This window comes from Brachyhypopomus gauderio, chromosome 21 (genome assembly GCF_052324685.1).
Source record: "Brachyhypopomus gauderio isolate BG-103 chromosome 21, BGAUD_0.2, whole genome shotgun sequence".
Taxonomy (NCBI): Eukaryota; Metazoa; Chordata; class Actinopteri; order Gymnotiformes; family Hypopomidae; genus Brachyhypopomus; species Brachyhypopomus gauderio.
Genome location: NC_135231.1, coordinates 1,445,552 through 1,465,793, shown reverse-complemented (window position 1 = coordinate 1,465,793; position 20,242 = coordinate 1,445,552). Strand labels below are relative to the sequence as shown.

The following is a 20,242-nucleotide window of genomic DNA, read 5'->3' as shown; positions in this document are numbered from 1 at the left end:
TTTGTATGTGATCGTGCGTGTGTGTGTGTGTGTGTGTGTGTGTGTTCACGCGTGTGTGTGTGTGTGTGCGCGTGCTGTACAGCACGGCATGGAAAACAAGCAGGTTTTTTATTTAACTCCTCTTTGCAGCCTGTTGATTCTGCTTTCCTAAATTCCCAGTAACTCCACCCAACCACCTAATCTGGCTCAGATTATCTTTAGATGTGTGAGTGCGTTTAGTGCGCGAGCGTGACTGTGTCGTACATCATGTTTACCTGTGCAGACTGTGTGCGATGCCCTTCAGTGCTGACAGCAGAGCACGGTGCTGTTCAGACAGCACAGGCTGAAGGTGTGTCTGTGTTTTGGGAGCCTTTGTGTATTCGCCAGTCATCCTGCAGTGTCCCAGAGGGTGGCTCTATGGTTTCGGGTGTGTGCGTGCGTGCGTGAGATTATGCCAGAGGGTTGTGTGATGTCTTGTCTGCAGGGTTGGGTAGTGCCAGCCGAGGCGCATGGAGATTATGGAAAACATGAAGTATTTTAACTATTCTGCACAATATGCCACATTTACACAGCAAATGGAACAAAGCGGTTCTTTTCCTTTAATTCCCACATCAGACATCTAGGTCAATATATTCAGTTTTAATCCCTGCCTGTGCATATGCAGAATATATTCAGGTGTAGGCCAAGCAAGACGTTCTTTAATGAGCCATTTGTCAACCATGTTTGCACAACAAAAGACACTGTGTGGTAAAAGGTTATTGAGAAGGCATGCAAAGGAGAGATAAAGGTTACGCTACTACGAAAAAACACCAGGATCGTTCTCCTACAGGTACCACAGATGCCACGGAGTAGCCTACACCGAAAGCTATCTGGTTTGTTCACAGTGAACAAACTCGCACACATGCACACACCTCCAGTTATAGTTCACATCCTGTGTTCATTGTCTTTTAATGTGATGTGTTTGTCGTCTTGGTAACCTGAATTGGTTAGTCCCTCGCCGATATCTTGCATTTATATTTTGACCATTAGCGTTTTGCAAGGTTTTGTAAGGACAAGATGAGGCATTAGTGTTTATTAAGGGCAGTTTTCCTTTGTGTGCACTTGGCTGTGATCTTAGTAATAGTTTCTGAGACATAACTGATATAAAATTAGAATCCATTGCTTTGACCTTCCAAAGCCTAGACACAATGGTCTTCAGTGATCATGCTTATTTACTAATGAACTAGTAGAAACTAGTTGATGGGTCCAGGAAGTCATCAGAGCATTCTTTACTTGTCCAGAGAAGAAATGAAATTCTCACTGTGCTGTTCCCAGGGTACAGAAGTTGCTATCTAAGGATGTGTAGGCTGTTGGGGCGCGCGCGTGCACGTGCTGTCACTGTTGAAACATCTGTTGCTGTGAAACAGGCAGTTGAAGTTATGGAGAATACATCAAAAGATCAGCCAGCAATCATGTCTCATCCAACACACTCTGTGTTATGAATAGACACACACACACACACACCCCAAACGTCTAATCTATTTTTAAACCTTCTACCTGCACTGAGTTCAGGGGTGCAAGGTTGACAGGTGTGAGCTGAATGGTGGTGCTCGTGATGGCAGCTGCTGCAGTAGAAATGAAGAACACATTATTAGTCATTAGATGGTAATGGGTAATTATTTAACTTGTTGAGTTCTGCTTTGGTCTCATCAGTTAGGTTGTGGAGGGTGGTCGCTTCTGCTGCTCTGGTCATATCTGATCATTATTTAAGTGGTTTATTAGCAACTTGTGTAAAGTTCTCAAAAAGACCCATGTAGGTACAAAACAGTCTGCTTAGCCTGATTAGCCTCAGTAGATTGAAGAGAGTCTGTTCTCCTAGCAAGAGGCTTACAACTCTTTGGTTTGGCCTTGTGCCACTGCTGTGCTCCTGAGCCGGGTATGACCAAGCCTTACAAAACAGCAGTGTGCAGTGTTCTGTGCTTTAGGATATTTCCAACATGCACTGCTTGTCACAGATGTCTTGACCATCTTTAAAAAGAACTGCTCCTCTCGTTCAGCCTCAAGCTGTGACTCACTCAAATATGTGGATATCAGTAAAATAAATTATTCTTGCTTTTTACCATTACATTGGAGTTACCATAAAATATAAGCTCAAAGTATGGACTTGCAGCTTGAGTTTGAGGGTTTTAACATCCAATTTGTAACAAATGGTGAAGGAATTACACATCAAGTCTATTATTATGTTTAGGGACTGTCACGTGTTGTGACTTTTAATACTTGGTTGCAAATCGTGTAGGGCCAAATGGTTACTATGGCAGTGTCAGGCCCTTCTGACTCCTGACACCGGTTATAGTTACAGTCTTGGCAGTGCACTGAAAACAGGGTCAGGAACAGAGGTTTCAAGTAACCAAGTACAAATACTTTGTTACCTTATTTAAGTAAACTTTTTGGGTATCTATACTTCTCTGAAGTGATGACTTTTTACTTCTACTTCTTACATTTTCATTATCTGTACTTTCTACTCTGTTTTAGAAATAGCCTTGTTACTCAATCTGGCTTGTCATTGTAAAATTGGATAAGAAGTATAAACATATACCATTCCCACCCTACTGCTTTGTGCATGATCCATCACACATGTCAAGTCACACTCCAGCAATGACATAGCAGACATGAGTAGCTTAGTATGACTATGTTCATGGCACAGACTCAGGAACTCGAGTGAAAACTAAATACCATTGAGGTTTGGTATCCATGAAGACTAGCTAGCCTGTGTACTGTGTATATAAAAAGCACTCCGTTGTAGGTTTTTGAATGATTTGTCATGTCATCTGTGTATTTCTTGTCATGTTAATACATGTTCTGTGTTGTCCACCCCTCCCTCGCCACTGTGACAATATGGTTTTAATACATTTTTATTGTACTAAAATGTTTTTTGGTTGGAGGGGGAGTAGTGCTCTATAGGCCCTGTGATGCGGCCTACATTTTTGTCCTTAATGGCATTTTCCCCTTACATTACTTTTACTTTTATACTTTAAGCAGTTTTAAAACCAGTACTTTTATACTTGAGTAAAAAGATTGAATTGATGCTTCAATGGCCACAGACGTATTTTTAAACCCTTGTATCTATACTTCTACCCAAGTATTGAATGTGAATACTTTTGACACCTTTTGGTCAGGAAGTATTTTTGATGGCGATGGGCTCTCGTAATTGAGACTTAACTTTGGTCTCTGCTTGTGTCTGATCATGGAAAATTTGAAAGGTTGTTTGGACTGTTGTCTTGTGCTGCTTTGGCCATATGGCCAAAGCAGCACAGGACATATTGGCACATTAAAATACTGAACGTCAGAGAGAGAGGGAGAGAGAGAAGCAGACAAAGAACAGCATGAGGCTTACCTCCTCTTTGTGTAGATCCAATTAGTGAATGCCTACATCATGGAGCGACTCCACCGCACAGTTAGGTTACAGTGTTGACAAAACCGTGCTGAGCAGGTTCCGTCTTGAAATGTGTTTGTGTGGAAATGTGATTGGCACAGTTGGTGTCTGTTACCAGAACTCTTGTGCCATGAAGTGGAAGAGATGCTGATACCCGTCTGAAGTCTGGAACCCACAAACACTGATTCTCCTCTGATGAACCTGTCAAGCAGTGTTAATTTTGACAGCCATTTTTGATTTAGTCTTAGTCTTTTGACTAAAATGTAATTTAGTTTTAGTCATAATTTAGTCTTTGGATTTGTTTTAGTCTTAGTCTAGTTTTAGTCGACTAATTATCATTAGAATTTAGTCGACTAATTATTCAAAGAATTTAGTTGACTAAAATATCTATGGTGTAATAGTCATTATATACTCTTGCACAAAATGAAACATTTATTAACCAGTTACAGAATATTATTGTTTGTATGTGCAATATATACAAAAACACATTTCCAAACAACTTTGTTGACCTGAACTTATAGTTATTGAGCATAACAATAATAAACCATTGATGACCAGTAGGTCCGCTCTACCTGAAAAGCATATGTAGTTTATGAACAATGCATATTACATTGTATATAAAACTGGGCGCCGTAAAAACAACAATGCCATAGACCGCTGATGTCGTTTCATTTGTCGTTTTTTTCCCGACATCATAGTCCCGCATGGTTTACACACCGTATTCTTTTTCTCAAAGTCAAAGGAGAGATGTGTCCATATTTCGCCGCTCATCTTTCTCCCTTTATCCACTGCTGACTCAGTTGAATTTCACGAGTGGCCACAGTTCACCGGCTGGTTTGGTCTTCCCGGGTTGTGTGCGATGTGAAGACGTTAGTTCTGACTGGACGGTTACCCGGTTTGTTCCGCCTCTCCGTGCACGCTAAAGTATCGGTTGGATCTCTTTTTAACTCATCCCTCCCCACCTTTCACTAAACTAAATCAGGTCTGATTGCATGTCGTCGCTGGCCAATATTTTCGTCTCGTTTTTATTTGTTGACGAAAATGTCAATTAATTTCGTCATCGTTTTTATCCCTTCGCATAGTTTTTATTTAGTTATCGTCTCGTTTTCGTCATGAAAAAAGGTTCGTTGACGAAAACTATGACGAAAATCATTCGTCAACGAAATTAACACTGCTGTCAAGTCCTTGTCTTCAGCTGTCTTCAGTTTCTGCTTGCTCTAGGGATGTTTTAGCTACAGTTTGGCCTTCAGTGAAGTGAAATGGCATAAATCCATTTGAACTGTGGTAAGCTGATTTCATCCATGTCAGACTTAGTCAATGCAGAACATTCCACTTCTTTATTTTCCGAAACACTGTGGGTTGTTTTTGCAGTATACTTTAGGTCAGGGGTACTCAACTGGCGGACCGCGGTCCGCATCCGGACCCGAACGCAGTCCTGTCCGGACCCAATCTCATTCCTGATTAACTGGATACGGACCAAAAAGAAAACCGGAGCATTTATTTCAGGGCTATTGAAAAAACACTCCGTCACGAGTGTTACGTTTGCCCCCCTCGCTCAACAACTTACGTTCTTCACCACCCCCGCCGCACCTGACCTCAGGTCACAGGTATCTGCCAAAATTGGACCGCGGACAAATTTAGTTGAGTGCCCCTGCTTTAGGTCGTTGTCCATTTAGTCTTTTATATCATTTGGCTGAATCTGAGTGAATCTGAATCGCTCTCCATCCAGCTGCTTTTTGGCCAAAGTCACATAGAGATACAAAGGAACCAGTGCGCTTGGTAGCCATGCCCACAATATAACACCCACCTACCATCCTTGGCTCAGTTCCTTCCCTTCTCCGTACTCTTCTCCACCCATCAATGATCAAGATTTTTCATCTCATCATAACATGGTTCCATAACTGCACAAGCTTATTCAAGTGTGTTTATTTGTTTGGCTAATGCTGTTCTGACCTTCATGTTTTTAAGGCTTACATCTTGTGGTGTACCCTTTACATTTTCTACTCTTGATTGGTCACTCTGACACCTGCAGGTTTGGCTCCTTGGGGTTTGCTCGGTCTGTCCCAGCAATTGTGAAGGGGGTGGGGGGTTTCTTCACGGGGGTTGGGAATCCGCATCAGTCACCACAGATGCCTTCTTGGTCTTCCAGACTTCTTGGTGTTTCTGAGCTGAATTGTGCATTCGTTTTTTTGGAGTAATGGTGATCTTTATAGCATAATTTGTCCCCGGTTCATTAGATATTTACATTGGACAATTTACATTTTTCTATTTAATGTCTAATGGATGTCTGAGAGCTTGTGTGTGTGTGTGTGTGTGTGTGTGTGTGTGTGTGTGTGTGTGTGTTCTGGCCTTAGCAAAACTCTTGACACATTTTGTGGTGGTTTTGTGGTCCTTTGCAAGAACAGACATTGGCTACAGACGGAAACCAGACACCCCCACATACCTGAGCAACATGTAGCCCATAAACAGTGTGTTTATAAAGTGGGATATTGCCTTCTTTGCTTAAGATCTTAAGAAGAGCTGCATCTGTGTTTTTGTTTTTGTTTTTAATTGTGTCAATCCACTGAATGGCTGAATTGAATGTGGGTGTAGGGTTCTAGGCTCTGTCTGGGCAGACGCTCCCTGAAAAGGTAACTGGATCAGGGTCAAACGTCATTGGGGTTTATTTAGCGTAAGCCTGTGTCTGTTCTCTGTGTGACTGTGTCGGTGCGTGTTTCCTGTCACGCTGGCTCCAGATAGTGCTGTCAATGGCTTTCCATTAGTACAGCATTGTACAATACGCTGACCTCATTCATTACCTTCTGCAAGAACTTTGCGATATGATGTTTCCAAACCTTGAGAAAATCTCATGCGCTTACTCTTATAACTTCTCTGGTTGCTTCCAGGAGCATGACCTTGAAACTCCTTATGGTGTCCTCCATGTCACCTTGCGAGGAACACCCAAAGGCAACCGGCCCGCCATCCTGACGTACCATGACATCGGCCTCAACCGTGAGTTTTCAGCAGAATTCAAGTCTTAAGTCTGTGGTTGGGATGTTCTGTAAGTAAAAATGTGGATGGTCTTGTGGGTTGAGAAACATTTGTTCTAGCAGATTCGCCCTTCTCAGATTCCCTCACAGCGGCAGCAGGTAGGACGGCTACAGGATGTTACAGGATATTCAGGAAGATTACTGTCTTTCCTTGTCGGAATATATCTGGCGATGTCATCCTTGTAGATTTCTAGCTTTAAAAAGGGAGATTGCCAGGAGGTAGGTGAATGGTTTTGGGTTGTGTATGATTTAATAATTGGGTGTGGATTGCAATAATGTTAGACTGCCGTCTTCACAAAGAGACAGGTTATTACTTAGTGCCAAGTTAGTCTTCAGTAAAATGTAGCACTAATGTGTGCAACATGGAAATAAAATTATGTAAGAAGGTAGTTAATAAAGTTAATTATTAATATGATTGTGGTTTTTCCATAATGCAGTGACCTAAAACTTTTATTGCCCTAATTTTTAAATACATATTAAGCACCCTGTAAAACCGGAATATCCTGAAGCACTCTGAAGAACAGGATAAGGACGTTATGGAAATATGTTGGTTGTTGGGCTAATCATTAGCCCAGTGATATTTCAAGATGCTGCAGTATGCAAATAAGCCCTACATCGTGTGTGTCAGTGTGTGTGTCAGTGTGTGTGTTTGCTATGATTATCCTGACCAGTTTCAGATATTCTTAGGGGTGTTGTGGTGTTTGATGCAAAATGCAATTTACATGATTGATCTTTTGACCAACATAATGCTAGTTAATCTTAATCCATCATTGGCTCACCAGTGTGTTTGAGCATATTGTGATCGCACAGCACATATAATATGTTCACTCTTTCTGTGGCTAGAGTGATCAATCTGGGCATGCGTCTGACTCTCTCTTTCCCTGAGCTTCACTGTATTTATTTCCAAAACCTACTGAGCATTTCTCCTGTATCATTCTGCACTGGCTCCAGTCCATGTGCATGCCTATATAACTGTGAGCGTGACTTTGATTTGAAAAGTGCTGACATTGCCGCACACAGTTCAGCTGCCCCTCAAATTCATGCTCCATTTAAGAAATCAAGTCCTTGGGCGTGAGTGTGCACTGAGAGGAAACGAGCAGTGCGGAGATTGGAAGCGGTTTGTCAAAGGCCTCATGGCCTGTCGATTCCACTGTGGTTTCAAGTATTTTTGTGCTGCTATCATTTCTATTTTTGTTGATTTAAATAATAAATTATTTTGTTTCACAAAATGTCACTGAAACTTGCATTCTGTTTGTGTGTTGCAGATAAGTCTTGCTTCAACACACTGTTTAACTATGAAGACATGCAGGAGATCACACAGCATTTCGCCGTGGTCCATGTTGACGCCCCAGGCCAGCAGGAGAATGCTCCACCTTTTCCCACCGGGTGAGTGTACCGCCACCACACTTAGCACAATGCACACGTTAAATAACACACAGCCTAGGATACATTAGAGTAATACATGAGAGTAGACCGTGGACTACGGTTCTGTTTTCTTCAGTGAAGCTTTAGATCAGATAGGAACTTTGGTGTGAGTGGGTGTAGTTCGTGTGATTCTGGTACATGAAAAGAAAGAAATAAGCAATAGCGGGTCTTGTTGGTTCATTCAAACATTCTCCTTCTGTGGTAAATGTTCTGAAATACTTTTAGTATAGTCTTGGTCATTGCTAGAGACTTCATGATACCAAATATTATGTACCAGCCTGATACAGATATCTTGTGTTTATAATAATAATCATCTTTATTTGTATATCACCATTCATACATACAGCACATGCTACTCAAAGTGCTTTACAGATAATTCATAAACAATTAAATGTCATGGTAAAATTTAAGTTAAAATAAGTAAATATAAAAATGTAAATAAACAATTCAAATAAATAGAAGAAAACAATGTAGTTGAATCAATTAAATAAAGTAATTTAATAAAATGATAATCATTGAAGTTCCCTAAAGAAATCCAGATCTAAATAGGAAGGTTTTGAGGCTCTTGTTGAAGCTGTACAGAGATTAAATCTCCCTCAGCTCTCAGAAAGAAGTTCCCAGTGCTTTGAACCATAGTGGCTAAAAGCACCTTCTCCAATCTTTTAGCTGGGTTTAGGAATCTCCAGAAGATTACTGTTGAATACCTGAGAGACATTACTGGAACAGATTTTTCACTAGGGTAAAGAGGATCAAGGCCATGAAGAGATCATCAAACTATCACCAGAACATTAAAATCTATTCTAAAACTGACACTGAGTGAAGTGCAGGTGTAATATGATTCCTCTTTCTCCTGCGGTTCAGGGCCCTTGCAACAGCATTCTGAACTCGCTGCAGGTGTGAAACAGCTCTTTGGGAGAGCAGATACATGTATGGACATCTCAGACCTTAGCGATATATACTTGGGTGAAAGCTGTTCTGCATGTAGTCATGATGTGATTTAAAGCTGAACTCATTATCAGAAGTTCTTAACACATTGTATGGCCTTCAGATTAATCAGATTCGTCTTTGTGAAGCACTACCAACAACAACAACCTAAATCTTCTCTTTATTTAACTGCAAAAAATTTTACTTGTCATTTTATGTTCTGCCTTATTCTGGTAACATTGTGCCTAAAACAATGTTGCAAACTCATCGTTTTTCAGCTCAAACTAATTCAGCTAAGACACAAGGTGGGGTTTACTAGCTGGTCTATATTCCTGAACATGGCAGCCAAGTTATTATTAGATGCATCAATTAAGAAAGACAAATAGTTATTCTGTGCTAATTTCTTTTCACTGTTTTTTTAAATGTCCTTCCAATTTTGATATTTGCCAACTTCTCTCAGCCTGCCTGCAATCTTGCTTAAGTGTTAAAACAGCTGGAGTGTACCTCCCAGAGCATCTTAATTCTGCCAAAAATAATTTTAGCTGCCTTTGGTGCCACAAAGTCAATACAATTTCTAACTCAGCGTGAATGTTTCAACTAACTCGTTCCCAGTTTCTGTGAGGGGGAGGGAGGACTGTATCAAGTCCGTGAAGGCCACGGCAGTACCAGCACTGAGAACACTTGATTATTGTGTGCTTTTCGCTGAGTGTTCTAATTGATTATTTTGTATGTTTATCTGAGATTACAACATCAGCAATTTCATTATTATTATTATTATTATTATTATTATTATTATTATCTGTATGTTTAGAAATGATCAAATCTAGAATTTGATTATGCTTGACTTTGACCTCCATGTGACCCAATGTGACCTCCATGTGACCCAAGCCATGTGACCCAATGTGGTGTCCATCTTGAAATGCCACCATCTTGGATTCAGCTTCAGCTTTTCAAACATGTTTTGGGAGGGTACATATCAAGTCTCTGACAACACATCCATAATGAGGTAGGGCACCATTATGTTGAAAGAATGCAGGAAATGTTTCATCCTTCAACAACAATGAAGGGAACATGTCTACATTGAACAACTCTAAACAAGATAGTGAAGAATAGTCACAGTTTGGATACCCCTCACACTACACCTTATGTCTTTAGGTGAGGCATGTTTGGGTGGCATTGGTTAAAATCTTTTGCAACGATGCATGCACTTTGTTCATTGGAAATGAGGACGATCTTTGCGTGTTCTTGGGATAGTGCCGCCAATCATACATCTGCATCATCCTCATCAGAGGGGGAAGAAGGATCCAATATACTAAGATAGGAAGATACTGAGAATAGGAAAACTATAATATTGACCTTTTAACTTGTTAACTTCAGAAGAATATCATGGTTCTACCCAATACTGATCACACAAAAACTATGTACTGAGTGAGCAGACATCGAGGAGCTGTGTGTACTATGCATCTCTTCACTCATCCTCTGCATAAAACCAGCAGAAACATAATCTGATAATGGTTACAAGATGGCTATTCTAGCTGGAAAAAAAAACTAGAATCGGCATTTTCTCGTGCCTACCGATCCGATAGATACACATTTTTTGCAAATATCTGATCATTAGGCACGAGAAAATGCTGATCCAGGTTTTTTTTTTCTTTCTTTTCCCAATCCAGGTTTTCCAGCGCACCAATTTAGATAATCCATTACAGTTTTTGCTGTGTTTTCACCAGTGAGAGTAAAATCCAGTCCGCATTTTCCAGCACACCTTCAGTACACGAGCATAGCATCTCCCCAATTTAGCTCAGTGGCATCTCCTAACCATTAAGACGGCCATGTAAATTTGAAGTTATCGGTAAAAATGTCAGTTGTGTGGGATTATTTTACCTTAAAGGACGACAAAGACGTAGAGTGCAACATATGCCACAGTAAAGTCAAGCGTGGTGGTAAAGCTGTAAGAACTTTCAATACAACCAATCTAATCAAGCATTTAGTGAAATACCACCATAAACAACATGAAGAGTTTCTAAAGAAAACCAAAGACTTCAATTCCATATTGAAATGCTCGTCTTTGTTAAAAACAATCTCCCTCTCATGCTCTGACTGCAGGCAGGGAAAACAGTCGGAATTGAAGGGAGTGTGTAGATGGAGATGGAGCAGCAAAGTGTGGAGTAGATTGGGGAGTAGAAGGCATTTTGCTTTTAAATAGTTTACGATATTTGCACTGATTTTTTTATTTTTATTTTTTAAGCTTTGGTTTGCACTTGTTCAAGAGCACTGATGAGTACAGCACTCAGAGTACTAATGCTGTTAATACACTATTTTCTACTCAGGTTGTGTGTGTGTTGCTTTTTTAATACAATTTACAATATTATTTGCACTTATGGCTTTTTAAACCTTGGTTTACTGATGCCATTTCTGTTTATTTTTTTGTCTATTTTGAGTTTATTCATTGCTAAATAAATAGGTTAGTTTCTCCTTACCAACCATTGTGTATTATTCAAACACACCTAATTCAGCTAGCTACTTGTTATCAAGAGTAAAACGTTTCAACATGAGTTTGACAACAAAGTAAGTTGGCTAAATAACTTAAACTTTAATACATGCCCGGATAGGCCGGTATCTGTAACGGCCGATATCTGTATCGGATCGGAAGTGCAAATAAATATCGGTATCGGATCGGAAGTTCAAAAAGCTGGATCGGGACATCCCTATTCCAATCCACCTTAAAACTCAAAAGGTTAACTGTAAAGGTTTGAATATACTAAAGCTTTAGATTAATTGACTTTATTCATTTGAAGAAGTAGAGTGCTTGTTCAGTTTTTGTTTCTTTTTTTCTGGCTAGTAATTTTCTGCAGCTTTTTCTCCTGTCCCCGACCCTGAAAAAGATGAATGTGTTCATCACAGATCCATGGTGCTATAGTTCTAGGATAGTATTTTGTCATGTTTGTATGCTCTTACATGCATATGTGATTTGTAGTGTGTGATTGGTCACGTAAATAAGGCAACCTTGGATATCTTGAAAGGCGCTATATAATTTCATCATTCATTCATTCATAATGCAAGTCATAACATAGAGATGTCACAAGAACCGATACTTCTGTGCCAAATCGATACTAAAATTGTGAATACACTATGGTTCTCATTTCCTGTGGTCATTTCACAGATCTCCCACACTACACGAGAGCAGCATAATTAGCTTGCTTAGGCTAAAGCTGCAGTAGTTCATAACCAGTGATGTTTATGTAGTAAAACGTTTTAGTAGTAAAAAATTCATAAATAGAAAGCTACATAAATGGAGTTTACATCTCTCCTCATGATATTAATAGGCTATAGACAGACTGTGTGTTCAGCAACTCTGAGCTTTTCTTTGAGCTATTTTGAGAATCTCTGTGTACATAATAGTATTTTTGTCTTGGTTGAAACTGTTAACATTCTGGAAAAAGTTTAAATTAAACATTTTATGTTAACATTCATTTCATTGGTTTATTTTTTGTAAAGGTGTTGAAATTGGTGTTGAGAATTGTAGATTTTTAGTGGAATTGGCACAGAGTAATACATTTCTGGTGTCATGACATCCCTATCATAACACGTGCATGGATATTTGCATTTGAACATAATGGTTATAATCATTAATTGCTCAGTTACCTCTACAGCTGTGCATAAACTGTGCTTGAACTAACTTGCCAATTACCACCTGACCTGCTGTGCATTCCTGCACAGTGATGATGTGCTATTTTCAGGCCGGATTTGTGACCGTATGGGATCAATTTCATTAAATAAATAAATAAATAAAAATCGTGATATTCGATACATCATCTTTTGCTAATATCGACTCAATCTGTCTGTTAATGCCTAGCCACAGCCACAATGCACAGGTAATATAGAAGTAAATGGGTTCCTTCTTTTTTACCAAGATGTAGTATAGTATGAATGTGGTTATTAGTCGGTTATATAATCTGATATGCTGCAGAGCAATGAGATGGGCAGGAATCTTAGGTCACTAGGATGTAATCAGTCAGTCCTGCCTAAGGTAAGAACTAAGCATGTAGAGGCAGCATTTAGATATTAAGCTGTTTCTAAATGGAACCAGCTGTTGGAGGATATTAGAAGAGCTACAACACTGGATGTTTTTAAATCCAAGTTAAAAACATACTTATTTGGATTGGCTTTTGTATATTGTAGATACCTTAAATGTAGCCTATTTAGTTTCTTTTACTTATTCTTGTTTTATTATTTACATTTTTCACAATTTCAAATTTTATTGACCTTTTACTTTTGACCTTTTTTAATCTTCTTTAATGATCAATTATTTTATCTTAATCTTATTTAAATTTTTATTTGATTTCTTCAATTTCATTGTCTGATGTCATGAACCTTGACTTTAAATATTGCCACAGCACAATATTGTCTTTCATGTTTGGAGGAGAATATTTCCCAGCAAGAAAGCTAACAGCAGGCACACAGACACCAGTCCCAGGAGTGGGCCTGCTCCCTCCCAGCGTGTATTCTCCGTGGTGGGCTCAGTGTCCTGGCCTTCCACTTGCATTCGCCCCTGCTACAGAGCAGGACGGTGAAGTCACCCGTCACTGCCCCGCAGACACCCTCTCTACTGTGTGTGTGTGTGTGTGTGTGTGTGTGTGTGTGTGTATGTGTGTGTGGGTTCAGCACATGCCCTTGGCTCTTTTGCCTCTGGTGGATCTTATGATCTTAAGATCCTTTTTCATTGTGTAAAGCTTACTTCTGTGACTAACTGCTGCTTCTCTTCTCTCCCCCCTCTCTTTCCTCTCTTCTGTCTGTCTGTCTGTCTGTCTGTCTGTCTCTCTCTCTCTCTCTCTCTCTCTCTCTCTCTCTCTCTCTCTCTCTCTCTCTCTCTCTCTCTCTCTCTCTCTCAGGTATCAGTACCCTACAATGGATGAGCTGTCTGAAATGCTGCCCTCTGTCCTCACCCAGCTGAAGTGAGCCCCCTAGCTCTAGTGACTACAGCGTGTTAGGCTTTTTGGCAAATGCACTTCATTCATTTTCTTATTGTGTTCTATAGTCCTTCCACACAGTGTAGCTGTGCATCTGCAGTAAATAAAATGACCATTGACCGCTGGACTGCGTAAATGGTGATTGTTTGTTTTACCTCCTGTAGGATCAATAGTGTGATTGGTATTGGTGTTGGTGCGGGAGCTTACATCCTCTGCAAGCTGGCAGTAAGTGAACTTGTTGGTTTTCATAAGTTTTCATGACTGCTAAGTGAGGGCAAGTGTGAACAGCTCAAGTGGAGGTTGGGGTGGGAGCTAGAACATATGGTTAATGAGAAGCTCTTGGCTTTTTGGAGATTACAATCCCTCTGTAGCTATGCTGTCTCCACAGTCTGCATTAAAAGCTAAAGGTGTACATGCAAGTGTAATTTTACTCAGAACGGCTGCCTGAGTAATTACTTTGAAAATTGTTCACTACCATGCATGTGTCTATGCACACACATGCATGCACACACACACGAGTCTCAAATACACAGAGACAAACACTTATTTGAGGTTTGCACTCACTCTATTTCTGCATAATTCATCTGTATGAAGCCAAAGTGGATTTAGTCAGATTAGCTAACGAATGCAGGCCAGCATATTGGCTGCCTACTACCAGTGGTTCAGAAGTCCCTACATGCTATAGCTCAATAGCTCTTACTATCTCTCACACACAGCCTAGCCTTCTGTCCCCTTTCGTAATTTTTTTCGTAAAGTCTTTGCTGAGATATGTGCTCCTTTAGTGCTTTTGTTAAACAGGTTTGACACTCCAGGAGTGTTACAGGAATGCGTATGAGGGAGCTGGAGTCTGTGCAAAGATGCGATAATTATGTTTAATTATAGTCCTGCCATATTCACACATGGGAGGTGTTGAGTAGTCTGATAGAATATGTCCTTGATTATACACTGTTTCTCTCTCTCTCTCTCTCTCTCTCTCTCTCTCTCTCTCTCTCTCTCTCTCTCTCTCTCGCTCCCCCCCCCCTCTTCTGCGTGTCTCTTTCCATACACAGATCTGTGCATCCACAATGATTTTTAGATTTGAACCACCGACATTCTGAGCGCTTGGTTTTACTCTGATGTCTTTCACATGTATGATCGTCATACAAGCCCAAATACACTTTAAAACAAATGTGTGAACTTCTCTGTCAAAATAACACCTTGCAAACGGTCTTGCCAAGAAGTAGGTTAAGGTGTTGTGTATAGTTCTTATGAGTAGGCTGTTTTAGGTTAACCTGCATTCGCTCTGACTTGAAGCCACCTAGAGCAGATTTTCACACAGCTCCACTTCCTGCACGACAAACCTTTGTCTATAGTTATTAACTGCTGCACATCCGGTAGAACATGGTACTAGGAACACCAGCGAAGGTCAGGCATCCATGTCCTATTATCCTGATAAAAAATAACTCCAGTGCCATAAATATGCCCTTGTGCATACCAAACTGTTCTTAACCTCTGTTGCGTTCACAGGTGAAGGTATGGCTGTTGGGTAGAGCGAGGCTGTAGGTTATTTCCTTATCAAACTCCTCTGTGTGTGTGTGTGTGTGTGTGTGTGTGTGTGTGTGTGTGTGTCAGCTGAACCAGCCTGCGCTGGTGGAGGGGCTGGTTCTCATCAACGTGGACCCGTGTGCCAAGGGCTGGATGGACTGGGCAGCATCCAAGGTAAACCGCATGTAGCTCCCTAGTCAAACCCAGCCCTGCATTTGCAGTTACACTGTGGAACTGCTTCAAAATATGTTAATTTCACTTTTGGGGGAACAAGTGATAAGGGGCATATTCCAATTAACGCTAGGCTAGCTTGTGTTTAAGGGGCAAACATGCCTTACACCTCAGACTAGTGCAGTACTGCTCCAGGTGGTCTGATCAATCAGAAGAGTCATTGCACCATCTGCATTTCATTCATTATTTGTGAAAACATTAACTCCTGTGTGTGTGTGTGTGTGTGTGTGTGTGTGTGTGTGTGTGTGTGTGTGTGTGTGTGTGTGTGTGTGTGTGTGTGTGTGTGTGTGTGTGTGTGTACGTACAGTTCTCTGGCTGGACAAGCAATCTGGTGGATATTGTTATGGGGCATCATTTTAGTACAGTAAGTCTCAACAGTGCATGCGTTTCAGCCCTTTTCTCCTCGTATATAAGGGTGTAATGGAGACATGCCAGGTAACCACGGTAACCAGGGGCTTGGTGTTGTGTCCTAGGAAGAGCTGACGGAGAGTCAGGAGATTGTGCAGACCTACCGTCTCCACATTGCCCAGGACATTAACCAGGACAACCTGGCGCTCTTCTTCCACTCCTATGACAGGTGAGGCATGTCCTCACCTATAGGCCTGTCCTCATCCGCGGTGGAGACGCCAGCGGATCGGTGGTGAGACGTCCTTTCTGTCTCCACAGCCGCCAAGACCTGGACATCGAGAGGCCTCTCCCGGGGGTTAATGAGGACGCTGTCAAAACAGTGAAGTAAGCAGACCACGGCACGATACGGATCAAATGTGTATTACCCTTGTCAAGGCGCACAGCCTGGGTTGGGTGGATGTTCAGAGGTCCATAAAGGGTTCCCATGACCCAGGCAGATTGGCCGATTAAGTACAGCAGATTAACTACCGATCCATGAGGAAACTTCTTTACTCACCCCTGTCAAGGGTTCCATCACCAATGTTCAGTAAGAGTGGAGTTAATGGGCACCTCCAGCAACCCCTGTGTAAGCCACACTTCCCAGAGAGAGTGACGCTCACACCTGTTTGAGCCTGCAGATTGCTGCACATAGATTTGCTCTGCCGGATACTGCACCAAAATTGACCTTCTCCAAGTCAGAAAATAAATGACCTCTTGACCCCATCAACCATCTTTTCTATGTTCCTATATTATATATATCATATACTTTTTCTATATTCTACATGACATATTACTAGTGCTGCTCATTTGTATTTAATAGCCATTCGTATTCATTTATTTTATTTATATTTAGCCTCAAAATGTTGTCTGAAGCTGAGTAATTAATATAGGCAATTAAAATATGACATATTGATGGTGTCCTAATTATAAGAAGCTCGCTCTGAGAGCCGTCGTCTTTCCTTCTGTGTGTTTCTGACATTTAGGTGTCCCGTGCTGCTGGTAGTAGGCGACACATCCCCAGCCGTGGATGCCGTGGTGAGTGCCTGCCTCATTAGCATAGGCTTCCTGCGCAGATGTAGAATATATGTAACGTATATAAGGCTGCTTTCTAGGCCACGGCAGCTCTGTGTATGTAAACGTTGGGACTCTGGTGGAAGCTATGCTTGGCCTATCCCTGCCTGTTATTGCTCTCTAAACCAACAGCAGTAAAACCTAGTCTGTCTCCTCATTTCAGGTTGAATGCAACTCCAGACTAAATCCCACAAGGACCACCCTGCTCAAGGCAAGAGAAAATACTCTGTTGGAATGTTTTGTTTTGTTTTTTTCTTTCAGTAGCATCATTTGAATTATTATACAAGTTGACATTTTGGCTTTGTGTCATTTTGACTTGTCTTATTCTTTTAGATGGCAGATTGTGGTGGATTACCCCAAGTTGTCCAAGTAAGATGTTTTATGGATATGTATGCATGTAATTCACATAGTAACCCACCACTTCTGGTTTTATTAGGAGCACTTGGAACACAATATCCATTAGGTAAATACCTATTGATAGAAGGGGTCACCTGTTCTGTTGCTAGAAACAATGTATTTAACGAATATCAGATTCCATTAAACACATCAATATTGAATTTCCTGGGCTGCTATGATAACCAATATAATTATTATTATAATATTATAACCTTGCTGAATCGATGATTAATGCTGTATGTTCAGGAAAATCGCAGATCATAATTATGGTAAACATGCTGTCATGTAGAGAGAGGCAAGAGAAGGCACATTTGCAGAGGCAAGTGATGCTTATTTTGGGTAAATCCATAACAATTATCCATTAGTCCAGAGTCAACAAAAGCCCAGGAGCAAAGAAACAATACCAGGTAACACATTGAAAACAAAAAGGAAAGACACAAAACACCAACATGACAAGAAGAAACAACGTACAACCCAAAAGCACAGATAGGCTTACAGCAACACACACAGTTGGCCACAAACGGGCGCATCATTCACTGGCTGCATCCTTTAGTGGTCCATTATTCTGAAATGTGTAGAGAGACAGAATACACTGGAGCAGATGAGCAATGTTTATCTTGGGCAAATCCATAATCAAAAGTCTTAATACAGTTTGTGGTTGAAGGGCTGGGAGTCCATGAAATGCAATCTGAAAACCTCAAATAAAAAAAAAACAAGATCAAATATAAAACAACAAAGAAACCTGGAGATAATGAGGAGAAAGTGGTCAAACAGAGCCATGTGTCAACATCACTATGTGGACCATGTGAACAGCACCTCAGTACCCAATGGGCATGTCAATGGGACACTTTTGACCTAAACTATATTATGTACCTCTATTGCATTCTCACACAGTTGTACTGACAGTTACCTCAGGGCATGCAGTGTTCATATATGCAGTTAGTCTGCTAAATACACATGCTGCATCTTCTACACATGCACACACTTTGGTTGGTGTTACCCTACAACACCTGATTATTGGTCCTGTATTTCAGATATTTTGTTTCAATGGGTACTTGTGTATATAGCTGGAATGTGAATAAAAATCCTCCCGGCTCTTTGGACTTGGTAGGATCTGGGAGACCTACTGGACAGGGTAATAGAGAGGCTTCACCTGGACAAAAGGTGCACAGAAGGTAGATGGAATCTAGATGAGTGTAGATACAGTGGTGGTTTTGCAGTAAAGTGGCTGGAGATTTTATTTTCACACTTTCCAATTCATGCAACCTTGGAGCGGGTTAGGCTTTTAGTTGATGGTGGTAACTAGTGTTTTGATGTGATGTTTTTTGTTTAAATTCAGTATATTGAATCGTTTATTTATTTTGTTTTGACATGATGTCATGCACTTTTAATTCCAGCCGGGTAAACTGGCAGAGGCCTTCAAGTACTTCATCCAGGGAATGGGTTACAGTGAGTATCTCTCATGGACTAGCTCTCTCTCTACCTTTCATGCTCTCTCTCTCTCTCTACCTTTCATGCTCTCTCTCTCTTACTCTTTAATGTCAGTTGCGCAGTATTGTATTGTCTGATGTTTTAGTCTGAGTTACTGTGTAACTTTGTGTCTAAAATATGTCTGTCTTTAAACATCATGTCTTCAGAATATCACTTTCAAAATTTTACATAGAAAACTTCACCTCAGTCCCACCCACCTTTCCACCCACGCAACACACTAACACACACCCCCACCCCACACACCCGTCTCTCTCTCTCTCTCTCTCTCTCTCTCTCTCTCTCTCTCTCTCTCTCTCTCTCTCTCTCTCTCTCTCTCTCTCTCTCTCTCTCTCTCTCTCTCTCTCTCTCTCTCTCTGTGCCTCTCGTATTTGCAGGCACATATGGTCATATGTTAAAACATTTCTCGGCAACTCTTCTTGACTTGTAGAATGAATTTTGTCAGAATGTTCTACTAACTGCTTGGTGAGGCTTCTAGCCATTTTAGCTAGCATCCAAAATTGGAATGGAGGCCTTACACATGAAATGAGCAACAAAACAGCCTTTAGGTGACATTATGACTGAGCCCAACACAGAGCGACTGCTGCTCACGACAGAGGAACACCTCTTTCTGTGCTGATCTCAGACCTGTCTAAAAGCAGGGAGAGGCTTGGTGAAACTAAACCAAAACTGCAGGGGTGTGTCTGAGCTAGCCTGCCCCCTTTGCTAAACTAACACATGACTTTGTCTCCTGTGTGGCTGTGCAGTGATGCGAGGTCCAGGGTGTAAGTACAGTAGCTTTACTCTGTGCGAATGCTGTGTTGGCATGGCCTGTGTCCAGCCTTGTGTGAAACATGCCTTTCCTATTCCCAGTCTCTCTCCCTCTCTCACGGTGACCTTCAGTTTAAGATACTTTAGTGATTCTTCACCTGAAGAGGTTTTTGGGCCTCCGCTCAGAACCAAGTGTAATCTACTTTGCAAGCTATTCCCAAGTACAGCCAGCTCCTTGGTACTTAGAGTTCTGCTGCCTAATGTTTGTGGTTATTGGACTCTCTTCAATTATATTTTGGGGGATTTTTTTGCAGCTGCTGATTCATTGTAGATCTGGCAGTATTGCAGATTCAACGTGCTTCATAATTAATATCGGGAGTCCAGCTGGCCTGATAAACATGCTCTTTACAGATATTCCCAAATACAGCCAGTTGTACAGTGAGCCGAGAATCTGTTGGATAGTCATGGCTGCCATGCCCACTGGACAAAAGTTACAATTAATTGCACTTTTGGTGGCTGCAGTAGTGCCATAGGTTCAATGGAGAATGGGCAGACCAAAAGGTGAGTTTGTTTAATGAGGGACGAGCTGTGTGGCTGTATGCAGCTGTTGCATATGGTGCAGGGTGTTTGTGAGGCAGAGAATACATAAGCTTCTCCAC

The 20,242-nt window shown here is 41.1% G+C and overlaps 1 protein-coding gene across 5 annotated transcripts in view; it reads left to right on the top strand.

The window, feature by feature from the left end:
• The window catches only part of ndrg3b (ndrg family member 3b), a 45,617-nt gene that overhangs the window by 21,378 nt on the left and 3,997 nt on the right, over positions 1 to 20,242 (top strand). For all 5 annotated transcript variants that reach the window (XM_076983679.1, XM_076983680.1, XM_076983676.1 and 2 more), the window contains 12 exons: positions 6,277 to 6,382; positions 7,686 to 7,806; positions 13,659 to 13,721; positions 13,901 to 13,961; positions 15,348 to 15,434; positions 15,799 to 15,855; positions 15,965 to 16,068; positions 16,158 to 16,223; positions 16,862 to 16,913; positions 17,113 to 17,160; positions 17,283 to 17,318; positions 18,743 to 18,794. In XM_076983679.1, the coding sequence (XP_076839794.1) occupies positions 6,277 to 6,382; positions 7,686 to 7,806; positions 13,659 to 13,721; positions 13,901 to 13,961; positions 15,348 to 15,434; positions 15,799 to 15,855; positions 15,965 to 16,068; positions 16,158 to 16,223; positions 16,862 to 16,913; positions 17,113 to 17,160; positions 17,283 to 17,318; positions 18,743 to 18,794 (853 nt within the window). The remainder of the gene's footprint in view (positions 1 to 6,276; positions 6,383 to 7,685; positions 7,807 to 13,658; positions 13,722 to 13,900; positions 13,962 to 15,347; positions 15,435 to 15,798; positions 15,856 to 15,964; positions 16,069 to 16,157; positions 16,224 to 16,861; positions 16,914 to 17,112; positions 17,161 to 17,282; positions 17,319 to 18,742; positions 18,795 to 20,242) is intronic.